The sequence below is a fragment of the Procambarus clarkii genome, chromosome 93 (genome assembly GCF_040958095.1).
Source record: "Procambarus clarkii isolate CNS0578487 chromosome 93, FALCON_Pclarkii_2.0, whole genome shotgun sequence".
NCBI classification, from domain to species: domain Eukaryota; kingdom Metazoa; phylum Arthropoda; class Malacostraca; order Decapoda; family Cambaridae; genus Procambarus; species Procambarus clarkii.
The window spans coordinates 1164191-1184412 of record NC_091242.1 but is presented as its reverse complement, the minus strand read 5'-3'; the positions used below and the strand labels follow the sequence as shown (position 1 = coordinate 1184412).

General features: G+C 37.8%; 1 protein-coding gene across 14 annotated transcripts in view; it reads left to right on the top strand.

Moving 5' to 3' along the window:
- The window catches only part of LOC123746870 (adenosylhomocysteinase-like 1), a 306477-nt gene that overhangs the window by 283021 nt on the left and 3234 nt on the right, over positions 1-20222 (top strand). For 13 of the 14 annotated variants that reach the window (XM_069319587.1, XM_069319582.1, XM_069319579.1 and 10 more), the window contains 8 exons: positions 6676-6822; positions 7928-8028; positions 8360-8462; positions 9057-9224; positions 16754-16904; positions 17668-17820; positions 18323-18488; positions 18868-19035. In XM_069319587.1, coding sequence (XP_069175688.1) covers positions 6676-6822; positions 7928-8028; positions 8360-8462; positions 9057-9224; positions 16754-16904; positions 17668-17820; positions 18323-18488; positions 18868-19035 — 1157 coding nt within the window. Of the gene's footprint in view, positions 1-4085; positions 4216-6675; positions 6823-7927; positions 8029-8359; positions 8463-9056; positions 9225-16753; positions 16905-17667; positions 17821-18322; positions 18489-18867; positions 19036-20222 lie in introns of all 14 variants that reach the window. The other variant, XM_069319584.1, reaches the window with a different exon arrangement.

Sequence of the window (20222 nt, the reverse complement as noted above, 5' to 3'; positions counted from 1 at the left end):
GGGCTTGAAATAACAAGACAAGGAGCTAAGAGCAGGTTAGATACGACCTGAAGCACAGAAAGAGCATTTGGGAATATGAGAAGGACGTTCTCGAGCATGGAACAGGGAATGGGCGGCCTGGGACATGGAATTGGCGACCTGGGACAGGGAATGGGCGACCTGGGACAGGGAATGGGCGGCCTGGGACAGGGAAGGTCTCGCCTGTACAGTAGTAAACAAGAACTGGACAATCTGTGTTCAGGGTTCTGAACAATGGGTTCAGTTCCTGAACCCATTATGTGCCTCTGTAACCCTTTCCACCCCCCCCCCCCACGACATGTGTATGGGGTGGATAATAAAGAAATAAATTGAAATTGTGTTTGGAACACAATTTCCACCATATGGAACAGTGTTCACTCACTGTTCCACCATATGGAACAGTGAGTGGAACAGTATAGGCCTAAAGATAGATAGACGCTAACCAAACAAATGACAATCTGGAACAGGAATAGCAGGTAAAGTAGTACACTAGATGGTTGAGTTCTTTTCAAACAGAATGTAAAGAATAACAGTCAAACGGAATAAAGTCCAATCACAGTGAAAAGCTCTGTACATCAGGGCACAGTCCTTGCATCACTGCTGTGTCTCCTTCTTATATCAGCAACCCGTTCTCGCAAATTTAATAAGTCAATATTGACTTATTAAATATGTGCATAGGTGACATACTTAACATAATAGATACCCTTAAAAAGATTCATAGAAAACACCGACCTTACCTAACCTACTTAGTATGTTAAGATAAGCATCTTATTGCTTCGTAATTACAATTATTACCTAACCTATAATAGGTATAGGTTAAGTAATAATTGTAATTACGAAGCAATAAGATGCTTATCTTAAGATACTAACAAGGTTAGGTAAAGTTGGTGTTTTCTATGAATCTTTTTAAGGGTATCTATTATGTTTAGTATATCACCTATGCACGTAGTTAATAAGTCAATATTGACTTATTAAATTTGCGAGAACGGGTTGCAACCAGATATAGCTTCGTGTCGTCCTTTGCGGATGATACAAAGATCAGCATGAAAATTAGTACAGTAATACCTGGTTGATGGGGTTCTGGGAGTTCTTCTATTCCCCATGCCCGGCCCGAGGCCAGCTTGACTTGTGAGAGTTTGGTCCACCAGACCAAACTCCAGACCAGACCAAACACCAGACCGCTTGGAGTAGCCCGCAGGCCCACCACAGCCCGGTTGGTCCGGCACTTCTTGGGGGAAATTATCTAGTTTCCTCTTGAAGATGTCCACGGTTGTTTCGACAATATTTCTTATAGTCGCTGGGAGGACGTTGAACAACCTGCGGACCTCTGATGTTTATACAGTGCTCTCTGATTGTGCCTATGGCACCTCTGCTCTTCACTGGTTCTATTCTGCATTTTCTTCCATATCGTTCACTCCAGTACGCTGTTATTTTACTGTGTAGATTTAGGACTTGGCCCTCCAATATCTTCCACGTGTATATTATTTTGTATCTCTCTCGTCTCCTTTCTAGTGAGTAGATTTGGAGAGCTTTATATACGAAATATAAGCGAAAATAACAAAAAGTTTAACAGTGATAAATTCCAAATTCTTAGGTATAGTAAAAGAAAATAATAAAGTAGAAGACCATCAGACCTACTCACAGGAAGAAAACATACAAAGGACCTGGGAATAATAAGGTCAGATGACCCAATGTTTAGCGAGCATAATAAAGGTAACTAGAGCTTTAGCCTGTAAAATGATTGAGAACTCTCAAATCCAGGGATCCCACCACAATGCTCTTCCTATTGAAATCAGCAGCGCACTAAAGCCTTGAGTACTGCTCGGTACTCGTTTTCCCTTTCAGAGCAGGAGAGAGATCTGAAATAGAGGGAATACAGAGAACCTAGATGGCACGCATAGACACGATCAAACACCTGAACTATTGGGACCGCCTTTAAGCTCTAAAAACATACTCTCTGGAAAGAGAGAGAGAGAGAGAGACGCATCATATGATATATAAACTTGGAAGATACTGGAAGCCCACGTCCCAAATTTATACAGTTAAAAAGAACATACTGAAGCGAGAGATAAGGTTGGAAATGCAGAGATTGACCCGGTGAAGACTAGAGATAACATAGGCACAGTCAGAGAGCACTGAACAGCAGAGGTCCAGGGGAATATCCTCCCAGCAAGCGTAAGAAATATTGCCGATACAAAAGGAAAAATGTTTAAGACACTTTCCTGCCAAAAGTACGAGACCAACCGGGTTGTAGTGGATGTGAGGACCTCCGGCGGGCCGCTCCAAGCAAGTCTGGTGGACCACAAGTTATCACAGGACAAGCCTGGCTCCCGGCCGGGTTGGGAGAGTACAACTCCTGGAACCCATTCCAGGTACACTCTAGGTAAAGTGCTGATCATAACAATGGAAAGAGACAAGAAAATTAAAAAATTTTGGGGGAAAAGTATTGAAACTAGAGATAGGACAAATCTGAAGAGAGGAGGTGGCGAGGAGTTAAGACATGCTTGAAACAAGACAAGCAGGAAGAACTACGAGCAGGAGAACTTTAAACCTAACGAACAAACGAAAAAAAGTAATCTAGGAAAAAAGATGTAGGCTGAGGCGACGCGATCGTCAGACTGGCTACCTTGTCTACCTTGTGTAGCTTTCAGGAATCAACAGTCTTGCGGCCCGGTCTCCGACCAGGCCTCCCAATTGGCCACTACACACATTTGTTCGTTTCTTCAGCCGATTGGTCGTCTGGTCAATCAGGCTGTTGGACGAGGCTGCCTGCAGCCTGACGTATCACAGCGTGATTGATCAGGTATTTTTGGAGGTGTTTATCAAAATCTCTCTTGAACACTGTGACGGGTCGGCCAGTTATGCCTCTTATGTGTAGTGGAAGCGTGTTGAACAGTCTCGGACCCTTTATGTTCTCTCTCAGAGTACCTGTTGCACCTGTGCTTTTCAACGGAGGTATTCTGCATATCCTGTCATGCCTCCTGGTCTCATGTGATGTTATTTCTGTGTTCAGATTTGGGACCAGCCCTAACTTCCACGTGTAGTTTATTATGTATCTCGTCTAAGGGACCCATCTCCTCCTTTTCACAAAATGATTGAGATGCTTCTACTCCCCGAGCCTGGCCTCGGGCCGGGCTTGGGGAGTAGAAGAACTCCCAGAACCCCATCAAGCAGGTATCAAGCAGGTATCCTCAATAACCTTTGTCATATGACGCTTTGAAACAACCACCTCCTGCTCACTTAAAGTGTCACAACCGTCCACAGTTATGGTCACAGATGAGAACTTTCGTGTTTTTTTTAAGGCACCTTTGGTTTCTTAGTTAAATCTATTGCCTCTTGTTCTTGCAGTTGCAGATTTAGAAAATTCCTACTTGTCACCTCTCGATTCCTGTCACAATATTGCTCACGGCGACCATATCATCTCCTTTTCCCTTCTAGTTTTGGTGTAGTTAGCACCTCTAGTCTCTCTTTGTAGCTGTTTTTTGTTTTGATTGTTGCCGCCGGAGGCGGGTAGTTTATTGTACACCCCCATACTCATCCTGTGAGCGGTAGCGCAAAAACCATGACAGAGGGCACAAAAGGTCTTTCAATTCCGGGCGCCATGTATAATCCCTCCGGATAATTGGGTCGAGTTGGCTCTGGTAAGAGTTGCTGTTGGCAGAGGCCTTCACTCCTTGATTGTCATCCTGAACATCTTTTATTTATTTAATTATTTATTTATTTATTTATATATACAAGAGTTCTTATACTCTTGTACAGCAACTAACACGCATAGCGTTTCGGGCAAGTCCTTTGGACTGAAACCTGTATATCATACTGTACTTGCTTTTAATTTTAAAAGCATAACTGTTTTTAATTTTTTAGGGAAGGGCTTTATTTAGCACATAGATCTGACTGGCATTTGTTTAAAGCAATCTCTTTCCGTAACACATTTTTAGTAAAGAGCCATTACCACGTCCAGTAGTGAGGATAACACCACAGTATAGGTATGTTAGAGTCATTAGAGAGGTATTCTAAGCTTTGATGTTCTAACTGAGCGAATGTTTGAGTGGTGTTGGAACCATCAGCTTGGCGACAAGGTGGTGGAAGCGACGGCCTCAGGGTTCAAGGACAGGACCAAAAGGCGGTTTTCCCTACCAACGGGACCTCGGTTCGACTCCCGCCGCTCCTCTACCGTCTCCGTCTGCTCCTCCACATGTACGGCTCCACCCACATTATGTAACACAAGCTTCTCTTTTTTTTCCCCTCTATGCCTTTCTCTCTATATATTCTGCATTCTCTCTCTTCTCTGCCTCAACCCCTTGTCTCCCCTCATTTGTTTTGATGCTCCCCTTTTCTTTCACCTTTGCTGTTGTTCTATTCCATGCTTCACTTCTTTGGCTCTTAGGAAATTTTCTTTTCTTATTTAATACATTTTAAAAAATCTCTTCAAGTTTAAATAACCAAACAATTATCAGCTTACCTGACATAAACTTGGATAGTCCATTTATAAGTTATATTTCGAAAAGCTTATTTTTATTAAAATCTGCTAAACCTTTCTGAGTTTTACTTCGTGTGTTCCCTTGTTTCCTTTCATCCACTTCTTGATACCTGTATTGAAATGGGCATTCATATGTCTACTGCTGTATACTGTGTTTTATACATTATTCTAACATCCTAAACAGCATATCTAACCTTATTGCCTTATGGTATCTCAAGCACAATTTGACCATATTAATGTCTTATTATATTGTATTATTGAAAACAATTTTGTTTACTGTATGTAATGGTTTGGTTCAGACGAGGAGTCACAATAACGTGGCTGAAATATGTTGACCAGACCACACACTAGAAAGTGAAGGGACGACGACGTTTCGGTCCGTCCTGGACCATCGACTTGAGAATGGTCCAGGACAGACCGAAACGTTGTCATCCCTTCACTTTCTAGTGTGTGGTTTGGTCAACATGGTTTTGTTCACTTCTGTAACCTGACAGTATAGGCAGATGGGGCAAAAATTGTCCCCTTAGCTCTCTACTCCGGGTTCTGAGCGGAGAATTTTGTAAATCCCAAAATCACAGGCTTGGGAAGTCCAAGATACCAATTTAATAATAAATATGGAGAACTGGTCACTCGTACATATTTAATTTACCTTGACGACAAAATCAAATCGGTTATAGTAATATACAATCGAAGTTTATCTACCAATTTGAATGTTGAAGTCACATGTTCCATCTTGCTGCAAACATCTATACTATGTTTCAGTTTTGTTTATGTTTGTGTGTCATCTGTAATAGTTTAACTAAGAATTTATATTAAATGGATTTGCAGTTAAATGCTTTTCTAATTTTCTAATTGCAAAAGCTTGAAAACAGCATAGTTACATTATTTTTATACATAATGTTTATAGACAATTTAAGAATATATATATGTGCTACCTTCTCCCAGGGGCTTGCCTTTGAAAGGATGATAACTGCATCTCTTCTTAGTTCCACTCTCCCTTAGCCACTGGCCCCGTGCTCTCTTACCCAAATACGGTAGTGTAGTACTCTTCTCCTCAGTCATTTAACTCCATCCGAAATGATTGCATTTGAATAAAGCACTGTATTGATATTGGTTGACATTGAATGTCACTAAGTTGTAAAAAAAATTAATTGAATGGTAACAACCATAGTTTAATTGAGGTGCTAATTTGCTCATTTACTTGTCTATGTCATGAGAGGTTCATATTGTTCATTTTGGGTTTATTTTAGGCATGTTATAGTATAGTATAGTATATATACTGTACTGCTTTTCACTCAGCTAAAGCTCTTGAGTATTTGTGATAAATTTCTTGCAAGTTTTGACATGATCAATGGCATTTGTTGTCAAGGTGAGTTGTGTAAATAAAGATTTAAGTACATGGACTATTGTCATGGCTTGTGCAGTGTCACGCACAGCTACACTGTCTTCACCAGATTTTGACATATATGACATTAAGGCGAGTCTTGCTGTTCATGCCGTCTCCTTAATTACTGTACCGTTGTAATAGCAATCTCGTCTCATATGTACAAATTCTGCATTTATTGGATCCATGTAGAGTAGTGGCAGTCCTGTGTCTCGTCTTCAAGCAATTATATTGAGAACAATTTTGGTTTAGAATTATGTGGTGATATTGTTTACTATTATGTAGTTTGTAGTCAAATAATCTTACAGTTGAATACTGGAAAAAAATATCATGCATACCTTGATCTATACTATGTTTCAGTTTTGTTTATGTTTGTGTGTCATCTGTAATAGTTTAACTAAGAATTTATATTAAATGGATTTGCAGTTAAATGCTTTTATAATTTTCTAATTGCAAATTGGATCCCAGTTGCTCATATGTCTTGCCTCAAAATGCCTTCCTGACATGTGGCCTTAAATCATAACCCAAGACCGTGCAATTTTTTTTTTTATAATATACTGCAACTTCTTTCTTTAAACCAAATCTTATTCCTTATACCTCATGATTTTTCCTCTATGACAAAACCATGCATTTCTCAAGATTGTTGCATCTGTATTATCATCACGGCTTTCATTCATTCATTTCAAAATTCATTCGTAAATCATTCTAAATTTGCAGTATGTTAAGAATTGTTATGGATTTTATTTGCGTATGTTGCATAAAATGTTTACTAATATTAGTGTTTTATTCACAGCTTCATACACGGGGTCGAGCAGTGAAGAAGATGAAGTTTCTCCACGAGAAAAAACCCAAAAGAACTCCAAAAATTTTACTGACTTCTGTGTTAAGAACATATCCCAAGCTGCTTTTGGACGACGGGAGATTGAGATTGCTGAACAAGGTAAATGGAAACGATTAGCACTGATTATGGTCAAACAGTAAATCACATACAGATACCTGGTTGATGGGGTTCTGGGAGTTCTTCTACTCCCCAAGCCCGGCCCGAGGCCAGACTTGACTTGTGAGAGTTTAGTCCACTAGGCTGTTGCTTGCAGCGGCCCGCAGGCCCACATACCCATCACAGCCCGATTGGTCCGGCACTCCTTGGAGGAATAAATCTAGTTTCCTCTTGAAGATCAGAACTGTACACTGGTACATTTATTTAAGGACATAATTATTTACAAGAAAAAAAATTTTTTTTTTTGACAATTTTAACTGCTTATAGACTAGAGTATATTAATTTTCAATATTGTATTTGTTCTCACAGACTAATAACATGTAATAAGAATGCTTTGGGAAGACATCTTGAAGGTACTGTACTTGAAGGCTGCCGTTTCCTTATCAAGAACCGTGACACATTGTCAGTAACCTTCTGGTACCTTCAAGACATCTTCCCTAAGCAAGGATCAAAGCAAGGCTTGAAGTAACAATAGCCAGTTTCTATACTTTTGAGGCATAACCAGTCAGACAATATTATTTACTACCCAAGAATAAAAAAGATAAATAATTGGAAATTATTTATCTTTTGTAATTGTTGTAATTGCCCATGTCACCTTTATGGGAGGGTGGGAATTCTATCCAGCTTCGTGTTACATCGTGGGGCAATGTTATGAAGTTATCTGTTTGTCCTTCTAGCACCGACGCTCTTGTCTGTTGCTCTCCTTGTGTACTTTTTTACATGTTCAAGAAAAGAAGGTTTATGCAAAATAGTTGCTTCATATGGGTCTAATCTGCCTGTCCCTAATTTAGAAGATCTTCTTTCATGTTTGCTCTTCTTATGCTTCTGTACATCCTGTTTGGTTTCTCGGTAGGATTTTTAATTCCCTACTATTGGAAAGATTGTGTCCTTTCCTGGTCATGTAGAAAATAATAATAGTTTATAGTAATAATAGCTATAGGTTACAATGTTGTACTTAACACAGTAGTGTGTGTTGCTGACTAGGCAGAATATTAATTTGCAATTACCTGTATAACCATAAATATTGACCAAATGATGTAACTTTCAGAGATGCCTGGCATTGTGGCGCTCCGAAAGCGTGCTACTGATGACAAGCCTCTCAAAGGTGCCAAGATAGTTGGCTGTACGCACATCAATGCTCAGACTGCAGTAAGGCCGAGAAGCATGTTTGTCAAAATTATTAATTGATATTTGCTAGTATGACCAAGTTTCTTAATGGATATTGATGTGTCAGGGGTGTGTGTAATTGGTATTGGTATATGAAGGGATGTAATGGGTATTGCTCTTTGAGGTGGTGTAATGGGTATTGTTGAATTAGGGGGTGTAACGGATATTGTTATATGTAGGGTGTAATGGGTATAGATGTATAAAGGAGTGTAATGGGTATTGATGTCTTGGGGGCAACTTTAATATTTCACTTGTTTTGATTTTGACTGAATCATGTGTACCAGTCAACAAATGATCTTACACCAATTTTCAGGTATTAATTGAAACATTGGTGGAGTTGGGAGCCAGTGTGCGGTGGTCAGCTTGCAATATATTTTCTACACAAAATGAAGTTGCTGCCGCTTTAGCCGAGGCTGGTAAGGAAGCTTTCCTGGTATTTTGAATCCTGTGATATTCTGTGCTGTTAATGCAAGTCTTTGCAATACTAGAAGCAATGTAGTCTTCATGTAATCATTACTGGCTTCTTGCTTTTAAATAATAAAGGGTAATATGAAATTAAATATAAGCGATGGACGAAAACATCATCACTCTCGCACATCACAGGTGTGGGTTGGATTATTTATTTCAGCATGTTATCGTGACTTATTCTCTGCCATTGGATGGTAATATAGGCATGATTGAGCAGGAGAAGTCAGATGTCTGTTTTGTTTGAATTTGCCTGGGTACTATTACAGGAAGAGATCTTTACAAATGGTTTCTAGAAGTTGGAAGATTCACAATAATTTACCACAATACTATAGCTTTGTTATTGATTAGGAATAACTATAGTTTTTTAGTTTTCAAAATTACTGTGTCGCACAGATCCATGCTTTAAAAATGTTATAAATAAATAAAATAAATGTTTATTTAGGTAAGGTACATACATACAAGAGATTTTACAAAGAATGATGGATTTTGTTGTCTTGTTTTTGGAAAAACTAACATTGATTAGTATATTTTAATTTGTTCAGATCACCCAATCTTTGCTTGGCGAGGAGAAAGTGAGGAAGACTTCTGGTGGTGCATTGACAAGTGCATCAACACTGAGAACTGGCAACCAAACATGATCTTGGACGACGGAGGCGATGCCACCCATCTCATGCTTAAGAAATATCCAGCAATGTTCAAGATGATCAAAGGTAAAAAAAAAAAAATCCTATTTAAAAAATACAGTAAGTGTATTATTTTATCTTGACCCTATTAAAGTAAAGATCTCACTAATAGTATGTAAATTGCTTGAACATTCTCATGGATTTTACATATCAACTCGGTTACAAAAATAATTTGGTGAAAAATTACCAATGTTTTTAAAATGTTATAAATAATATTAATTACCTATTTAATAACTACATTTGATATTGATATTTTCATTAATTTTTCCATTTTCATGGGGTGTGGAAATACCTAGAGTACCTGGAAAGGATGTAATATTAATACTGTATAGGACAAAATGAGTCAGAGGTATTCAGTGAGAATTTTCCTTTCATATTACCTGGACACTGTCTACAATTCCGTACATATTATTTAATGCTGCAAGAAACATACTGCCACACTAGCACAAACTCCACGAGCATTGTCCCGTATACTCGGAGACTTGGTGTGCACTACTACACTCGATCTATGGAACAACGGAGATTTTGCTGTGGATATTTTGTTAGTGTGTGGTAGTGCTAGTTTCATGCGATGTTACTGATTGTAGGAGATATTGCATTATGAAAGGATGTATATTGGATGTCATTCAAATATGTTTGACTCTTCTCTTTCCTTTAATTCAAGCAGACCTTGCTAAACCCAGCCCCACAAAATGCTCATTCGTTACACTATACTGTAGTGTTTTTTGTTCTGGGAATTTTTTTTATTAAAAATAATAATAAAATCCATACTATATAGTACAGGTACTGTGTGAGCAACTCTGCAACTCTCATACATGTGATATGTATGTTCCTGAGAAATGCCCTATCTCATTAGATATATTGTACAGTGAATATGGAAGTTCAATGAATTAATATTCATTGAGGTCTCCCAGTGGGAAATCACCTCACCCTTGGATTTGTCATATGTTTAATTTATGGCCGCCTCCCACCCTCTTCCCTTGCCCTCTTTTCTGATTTTTGTATCATTGGCCTCTTTCACTGTCTTTGTCTCACTGTCTTTGTCTGCCAGTTTCTTACTGTCTATTCCTTTTATCTCTGAATTAGTGTATTTATTACTTTCTCTTTCTGACTGTCTGTCTCTTGTCTCCCATTTTTTTGTATATAAAAAACAATATAAGCCACTACAATGGACCCAGTGTAATTTAATCTAGCCTAGCCTTACCTTCCTAACCTAACTCCCACCTGTGATCTGGGCTTGATTCCCATAGGAGGACAGAGATGCACATTTCTTTCCTCCTGATTCTAAGTTGACCTAGCAGTAAATACCTAACTTAGGAGTTTGGCATTTGTTATAGGTTGTATTCTAGGGAAGGTTAGTAGTAGTACTGGGAAACATCAATAAACTGGATAGGTTACCTGTTCCTGACAATGGGAAGCCATACATAAACAAAACTCTTTGGGAGCAGTGCATATAAAAATAATTAATTTTGTCAAGAACAGGATTATATTGAGGTCCATCCCAACCAAAGGCCAGACTACTTACCTTTCCCCAGAATGCATGCCCACAACAAGCTGACTAAGAACCGGGTGCCTGTTTACTGCTAGGTAAACAGAGGCATTAGGCGATAGAAAACATGCTCAACTATTTCTGCCCCGCCCGGGATAGAAATTATTGTTCTCGATTAGATCTGGGAGCAGAAGCAAGTGATCAAGTTGGATAGCAGATCCAGGAAAGAATGAGACTACAGGCAGAGACTGTTGAAGAGATAATTACTTTCTTTAGGCAGTACAGTAGGAGAATGAACTTAGGGAAGACAGTAAATAAGATGAAATATAATGTCAAGAAATGCTTTCCACAAAAGCCATGTGCAGAAAAAATGTCACCAAATGAAGAAATATTTACTGCTTAGGAAAATGGGAGATAATAATAATAGAAATATTAACCCCTTGTTCAACATACAGTGTAATGTAAAGTGGCCAAATAGAGGAGAGAGACGATGAGGAAAAACTAGGCAGCAGAATACTGAACCAAGTGATGGCACTAAAGAGAGCAGGAGAGAAACAGTATGAGAATGACATTGTATCTAAAGTTAAACAGCAGCCATGGCTATTGCACAGCCATACAAGGAGAGACCACAGTAGAGAACCAAGTTTTCAAGCAAATCAGAGAAAACATTTTAACAGAAAATTGCAAGGACATCTGCAAGAATTTAAACAAAAGGTTTCAGAAAGTCTTCAAGACCAAACCAGAGTGGAGCTCTGGCATAAGCAACATCAGATGAGAAGAAGCAACATTGAGCAATATTATAGTATCAGAGGAGGTAATGGATCGATTTATTAAACTGGACATAGGCAATGTTGCAAAACCAAACCAGTCATTGTCATGCCTACTGAGAAATTAGGGATACTATGAAGCTGATTTAACTACAGTCTGTAATGCAACATTGGTAAATTAATAGTTCATGTACATTTAGTAAGTTGTAAACATGGTGATAGTATTGAAAAAAATATGCAGATAGGAAGCCCAAAATTACAAGGAGCCCAAATGGAAATAGGGTTGTAGAACATGTGGAGAGGACAAAGTTCATAACTGAGAGGTGGCATGGGTTTCAGGGGGTAAGGTGTACCTGACAGAACTGATACACTTCCTTAACATGTTACTTTACCTTGTGGTTACCTTGCGATGGTTTTGAGGCTTAGCGACCCCGCGGTCTGGTCATTTTCCAGGCCTCCTCGTTGCTGGACTGGTCAACCAGGCTGTTGGACACGGCTGCTCGCAGCCTGACGTGTGAATTGCAGCTTGGATAATCAGGTATACTTTGGAGGTGCTTGTCAAATTCTCTCTTGAATACTGTGAGGGATCGGCCAGTTATGCCCCTTACGTGTAGTGGAATCTGTGAAAGTTCCAACGGAGGTCCAACGTGTTCTCTTTTCTAGTTGGTTCTACTATTTGTTGGTTTAAAGTAAATCTGTCGCACATCCGTAGCAAGTCATTTGCATGTGACTTCATTTAGGCTACTTTCTAGTATTCTTTCTGATATAACGGTATTAGCTAGGTGCTTTTATTTCAGGTGCCAGTAGGTTGATGTCCCCAAGCAAGATGATGTATGGGGCTGGATCTGTGAGGTTTTCCAAGCAGTGTTCTATTTTCATTAGTTGGTCTTTAAACTGCTGAAGATTTGCCTCCAGTGACTTATATTTAAGGACAATAATTACAGCTAGGATCTCTATTTTGATTATCAGCACTTCTGCCATATCATTTGTGGTGTTTAGCAGCTCAGTAGTTTCTCAGTGTTACCAAGTTGAGATGGGAGAGACGGGGGGCCGAGTGGGTTGCATCTTCTGTCAAAAGGTATTTGATACTGTTTATCAATGAAGTTATTCAAAACTGGGTAATAGAGTACTTGATAGACAGGAAGGATAAAGGAAATATCAGGGTGGAGTGAAGAAGCTAGCAGTGTTCCACAGAGGCAAGATCTCACATAACAGTGTTTGCAGATGTTGCAAAACTAATACGAAGGATAACAACTGAAGAAAGTTTAACAACATTACAGGATAACTTTAATGAGGTACAAGCTTGCTTTTGGAGAAATGATTACTGAAATTCATTCCCAAGAAATGTGAAGTAATGGAATTTGGAAGTGGGAATTGACATCAGAAGAATGCTACATGATACAAGGGAGGCTACAATAAATAAAAAAAGGGAAGATACCTGGGAGTGTACAGAAGGCTAGCACTAACACTGGATACAAGAGGCACGTATACATAGAATAACAGCACATGTAAAATTGGCAAACATGAGAATGACATTTAGAACCTAAGATAGGAATCATTCATTATGTTATACTGTACACAACAAATGTCAGGCCAGATTTGGGATATACGCAGAGCCAGTATGGAATTTGAACCTTGTGAAGCACAAGAAACGAATAAGAAGGTCCTGAGATTTGCTATTAATTTAGCACATGATGTAATAGAGTTGGGTTATGAGAACATTGACAAAAGCAAAGACCAGAGATAACGTGATCATAATATATATATGATAATGAGAGAAGTAGACAAGGTGGATAGAGACAATCCTTCCATATGTGGGCACAGGAGGTCAAGAGGAGACATTTTGAAACTGAAGAAAAAAATAGTTGGAGAAAACCAAGGAAATGCAATACTGTACAGTTATTCAGTGTAAATGGTAAACAAATGGAACACCCTTGAAGCAAAAGTCGTGGAAGCTTCCTTGATTCACAACTCACTCTCACACACCCCCTCCCTTTTCCTTATATGCACACAGGCTCCCCCCCTCTCCTCCCTCCTCCCCACCCATACACACACACATGCGCACATGCACACACACATACGCACATGCGCACACACAATGCATGCCACAGACCAGCCCATCTTCCTGGCAGTAACCCCTGACATCTTGTCTCCCACCGCTGCCATGTAGGGGTAGCAGCATGCACTGGTGAGTACAGTACTTAATGATATTTGTATTATTAATTTCATTTATTTAAATTGCTACTGTATTTCTTTTTCTTTTTAAAATCATACATATGTTGTTATTACTTGTGTCCCAATAATGAAGTCCCCTCCTGTGTCAGTCATTGGTAAGAAATTAGGCTGTTTGGAAATGCATCTCCAATGTGTGTGTGTGCAATGTTATTGTATCCCTTTTCAGTGTTCTCTTCTGGATCTCATTGTGAATGTCAAATGAGGTGCACTTGTATTTTTTAATCCTTTCCAGGCAAGTGCCTTCCCACCCTTTGAAAGTGGGAAAGAGAACAATAATGGGGATGATAACCTTTTTATGTATTTTTCATTATTGTTCATGTTAATAAATTATGTTCTGCCTATGATTTAACAAGAAAATTATGTTGCCACGTCTGAGGAACTATCCAATGTTAATGTGCATTGGTTATATTCAAAGTTTTGGTCCTGATGTGCATTCTATTTTTGTAGTATAAGGAATTTAACTAAATACTGTACTACACACACATTATTTAAATGTCAGGTGTGTGGTAAGGCATCCCTGTGTAAAACCAAAACTTGTACGTATATGTCATCTGCTAATGTCATTATCTTCAGGTTCATTATTGGTATGGATAGTTAACTCAATTTAAGTTATTTCAAGATGTAATCAGAGTAATGCCACTTATGTGAGGATAAAGTTCAGGATTGCATTTGTGCGATGATAAAGTTCCAGTGGGTTTACAGGTACAGTATTCATCTACACAAAAGCTATATCGCTTATCATTGCTGCCTATTGTTAGATATAGCATGTTACCTTGACCATAAAAAGAAGGTAAGTTAAGTTTTATGAAAAGGAATTACTGTAGAAGTAATAATTTGGACAAAGAAATTTTGTGCTGCATAAAGACCTAAAAAATAGCATTTTGATATCCCTTAAAGTTGTTAAATTGTTAAAAATATACTGACTGATATAGATTATTTTATACAACCCTTTTGAGAGATTTAACCACACCCACACACACACCAAGATTTCAAGAGAGAGGAGATTATGGGGAACTTTGACATTTCTTTCAGGAATTTGACTGGAAAGACTTGTTGTTAGGACATGAAGTAAATGAGATGTATGTCAAGTTTTGTGAAGGCACAACAAACATTATACCAAATCAGAGATGCAGAACCAGGAAACAGGATTGGTTCAAAAGAAATTGTGAGAGGGCCAGAGACCAAAAGACACAAAAATGGAACTATTATAGGAAGAGGGCAAACCCCCAAACATACCAGCAATACAAAGATGTGAGAAATGCAGTGAAGAGAGAGGCAGAAAGAAATTTTGAAAAAGGGATAGCGGACAAATGTAAAACAGAACCAGGCCTATTCTATAAATTCATAAACAACAAATTGCAGATAAAGGATAATATTCAGAGGTTGAAAATGGGAAATAGATTCACGAAAAATGAAAATGAAATGTGTGAAACATTAAACGAAAAGTTCCAAAGTGCATTTGTACAAAATGAAATCTTCAGGGAACCAGACACAATAAGAATTCCAGAGAATAACATGGAGCACATAGAGGTGTCTAGAGACGAAGTGGAAAAAATGCTCAAGGAGCTAAGTAAGAACAAAGCAGTTGGTCCAGACCAAGTTTCACCATGGGTTCTGAAAGAATGTGCACCTGAGCTCAGCATTCCACTTCAACTGATTTTTTCTGTGTACAGGAGTTGTAGCTGATGTGTGGAAAAAGGCTAATATAGTTCCAGTCTACAAAAGTGGCAGGAGGGAAGACCCCCTCATTATAGACCTGTATCATTGACAGGTGTAATAGCCAAAATATTGGAAAAAATAGTTAAAAATAAATGGGTAGAACACCTGGAGAAAAACTATATAATACCAGACAGTTAGTATGGTTTTTGATCTGGAAAATCGTGTAACAAATGTTTTCAGTTACACAGGATTTTTTTCTATGATTGAGCCACAGAGATTTTACAGGAAAGAGATGGCGGGGTTGACTGCATTTATCTGGACCTAAAAAAGGCTTACGACAGAGTTCCACATAAGAGGCTGTTCTGGAAACTGGAACATATTGGTGGAGTGACAGATAAGCTTCTAACATTGATGAAAAATTTTCTAACTGATAGAAAAATGAGTGCAGTAATCAGAGGCAATGTATTGGACTGGAGAAATATCACAAGTGGAGTACCACAGGGTTCTTTTCTTGCACCGGTAAAGTTCATTTTCTACATAAAACGATCTACCAGATGGAATACAGAATTATATGAACATGTTTGCTGATGATGCTAAGATAATTAGGAAGATAAGAAACTTAGATGATTGTCATGCCCTTCAAGAAGACCTGGACAAAATAATTATATGGAGCACCATTTGGCAAATGGAATTTAATGTGAATAAATGCCATGTTATGGAATGTGGAATAGAAGAACATAGACCCCACACAACTTATAAATTATGTGAGAATTCTTTAAAGAAATCTGCTAAAGAAAGAGATCTAGGGGTGGTTCTAGATAAAAAAAACTGTCACCTGAGGACCACATTAAGAACATTGTGCGAGGAGCGTATGCTACACTTTCTAACTTCAGAATTGCTTTTAAATACATGGATGGAGAAATACTAAAGAAATTGTTCTCGACTTTTGTTAGACTAAAGCCGGAATATGCAGCGGTTGTATGGTGACCATATCGTAACACTTTCGAGCTCTGAAAGAGCGAGCCTCTCACTATCTAAGGTGGGTCTGGGCATTACAGCGCCAGAATTCCTGAGACGTGGAACTTCAAGAACAAGAGGTCATCGATTTAAACTAACGAAACAAAGCTGCCAGAGAGAAATATAAGAAAAATCACTTTTGTAAACAGAGTGGTAGACGATTGGAACAAGTTAGGTGAGAAGGTGGTGGAGGCCAAAACTGTCAGTAATTTCAAAGCGTTATATGACAAAGAGTGCTGGGAAGATGGGACACCACGAGCGTAGCTCTAGTCCTGTAACTACACTTAAGTAATTACTTAGGTAATTACACACATGCACATACACACATTACACATACATACATACGTACATAAAGTTATATAAAAACTGTATTAAATGTTATGTTACAGGTATCTGTGAAGAGAGTGTTACAGGGGTACACAGACTGTACCAGCTGAGTAAGGCAGGAAAACTGACTGTTCCCGCTATGAATGTCAACGATTCTGTAACCAAAACTATGTTCGATAATCTTTACTCGTGCAGGGAATCAATTATTGACAGGTAACATAAATTTCATTTGGTGTTGTGTATTCATGAACATCCAGGATTTATGTTGATTGAAATTCTGTACAATAAATAAAATCTTTTGCTTACAAATTATTTCTATAGCTGTTATTTTATGTCAAGTTAACGTTAAAATTCTTCTAAAATTAAATAGTAGTAGTTTGCTCATTATAATATTAATTCAGTCAAAGGTCAACAATACTTTCCATATGAATTCCATCTGAATCCAAATTATGCTGATTTCATGCAACTGTGACACAAAATATGGAAAGTTTTACAGCAGTTTGTTTTATTTGCACAACTCGCTTATCATATTCAAATATATTCATAGCGTAATAGAGAACCAGATTAGTTTTATATTGGACTTTATAATATTATTTTATATTAAAATTATAATATTATAACAATATACAGTAGTTTTATTTGGACTGGTATAATAAGCCACTTTGATGAAAATAAGTCATATACATGTTGCACATTAATAATTGTAGTTCCTGAAATATGTAAAGATAGGCCAATTACTGCAATTTGAAATTGGTTTTTACTTTAATATTAGACCATGAACATGTAGTAGTTACGGTGGTTATCATACTATGCTAGTAATCTAATCTCTATCAAGCAGTAGTAATTGTTTTTTTCAATATAATCTTGTTCCTGAAGTACAGAACCTGAGTAACCTTTTTACCTTTTAATAAACAAGTTTATCACTGCTGGGGTCCTAACTATAAATAGATCAAATATTCTTTAACATTTCTAACAGTTTGAAGCGTGCAACTGATGTAATGTTCGGAGGAAAGCAGGTGGCGATCTGTGGATATGGAGAAGTTGGAAAGGGTTGCTGCCAGGCTCTCAAAGGTCTAGGTTGCACTGTCTATGTGACTGAAATTGACCCTGTATGTGCACTGCAGGCATGGTTAGTGCATTGATAGTGTTCTAAAAAAAAGTAAAATTATGCAGTTTTCATTTAATTGCATGTTTATGTACATTTGAAGCTCTTTATGATATTAATATGTTCAGTTGTGGACATTGGTTGTTGCCTGGAGAATCAGTGTCCCTGTGGCCTGGTTTCTGGCATTAACATTTCGTATGGTATGTCATGAGAAAGAAATGACCATTGTAAGGAAAGTGATAATTTATTATGCAGCTTAGTTATACATATACAGCTGCAGTTATCATCTTCACAGATATAGATATAACAGCTGCAGGGGGGTTAAATTTTACATATTTTATAATACATCTTTAAACAAAATTATTTACCCATGCATACTGTAATGCAAATAAGTTTTTATGTTAAAAAATGGAAGGGTACATGTGCTTCTTTGAATATTATTGCATAAAATTGTAGATACTCGCCAATAGTAAACTTGGCATGTTCTTGTTGCCAGAATAATTCTAATTTCATGTTTCATCAACAGTATGGATGGTTTCCGGGTGATGAAGCTGTCGGAAGTGATCCGGCAAGTTGATATCCTGGTGACAGCAACAGGTAACAAGAATGTGGTGACACGAGACCACATGGACAAGATGAAGAATGGAGCCATTGTCTGTAACATGGGTCATTCTAACACTGAAATAGATGTTGTAAGTTTACAATAAATGTTCTTAAATCTTGAGTTGATTTAGTGCTCATTATTTTTTGTTCAGGTAGGGCTTACAGCTTGTCTGTATAGGTATGCCTACTTGTTCACTACTGTATTTTAAGATGTATCTTCTTGATTTTAGAGTTCTCCAGTTCTTTGTACTAAAGGCTACAAATCGTTAATTATTAGAACTAATAAGAGATTGAAGAATTTTTCACAAATAATTGAGATGAATGTGCACCAATGATTAGGAAAATGAAGATTTAGATTAACAAAGAGAATCAGTTAAGAAAATAAAGTTGAGGTTAAAGAACGAAATCATTGTATGAAATTTGATTATGTAAGATATGATTGATTAATATACATCTTTTGGTCCACAGAATTCCCTTCGCACTCCTGACTTGACTTGGGAGAAAGTTCGTTCTCAGGTGGACCATGTCTTGTGGCCTGATGGCAAGAGGATCATTTTGTTGGCTGAAGGTCGTCTTGTCAACCTCTCCTGTTCATCTGTTCCATCATTTGTTGTTTCCATCACTTCATGCACTCAGGTGAGCAGTTGTAAAGTATTATACCGTAAGGATTTAATAGATGGCAAAACTAAAGAAACTAGATTCCTAATTTAATTCTTAGTTTATACTGTGGATCATAGTAGATAATGGAGAATTGTTTCTTGTCATGTAGCAATTTCAAAATGCTTAAATTAGACAAATGAACAAGGTAAGGTAAGAGTATCAGGAGAAAGCACCAAGTCATTACAACTATAGTATAGTATACTGTATAGCATTTTGAAGGGATTTGAGGAGGAGGAGGATTTAGGATAGGATAGAGGAAAGGAATGGTGCACAACAACTTGGATGAGCAGGAATTGAATGTCAACCTTCAAGAAGGGAGTCTTGCAGGTTGCAGGTCACTGCTGTCCAGTCCAAGGGGTAAAAATTATAGGAAAGGAGGAAACTGTGCCTGGTATTTGAACATCAATTATGTGGTATATAATTATATAATGAATGATGGGTGACTGCATAGACAAACTTGTCTTTGGCTAGGAGAATCATGATAATCCTAAAGGCTTCCTGTTCCAGTACAAATAAAATATTTATGAAGAATCAAAGAAATTGGAAATTATTGATGTAATGTGGTGGCACGTGATACAGAGATAGTGTAATTTTGTGTTTTTCCAAAACAAAGATAAAATTGTTTCAACTAAAGACTGATAACAAGTAAACTGTTGATACAAGAAACACTAATATACTCTTGATTCTCGCACAGAGAAGGGGGCATGATCACCTTTAAGTGAATGTAGCTGAAATAAGGGTGGAAGTTAACTATTTCCTAAGTGGTCAATTTACCAGATATGACTTGGACATAAAAGGGCATCACTAATACAATTGATAAATATGTACAGTACTGTATTTTGTTTCCCGAGAACCATTTACATTTTGATTAGAAAAATGTTTGAGAAGCACAAGTTTGGAATGCTAAAATGGGTTATCCTATTACTCTTTGAGGTTTGCCCATACAAGTTAGAAGTTGATAGATGCATCAATGCAAGTTTTATTAAAGCATGGTGATGACAATTACTATTAAGTGTAGTAATGATACTTGCATGTAGTTGCAGCACTGGAGAGCACATTATTCCTAGACACATCAGTCATTTTGCATGACTTTTGATGGAATTTGGAGACAAATATAATTCACATGAACACTAAAGAGGCTTGGAGTATGTTGGGCATGCTTG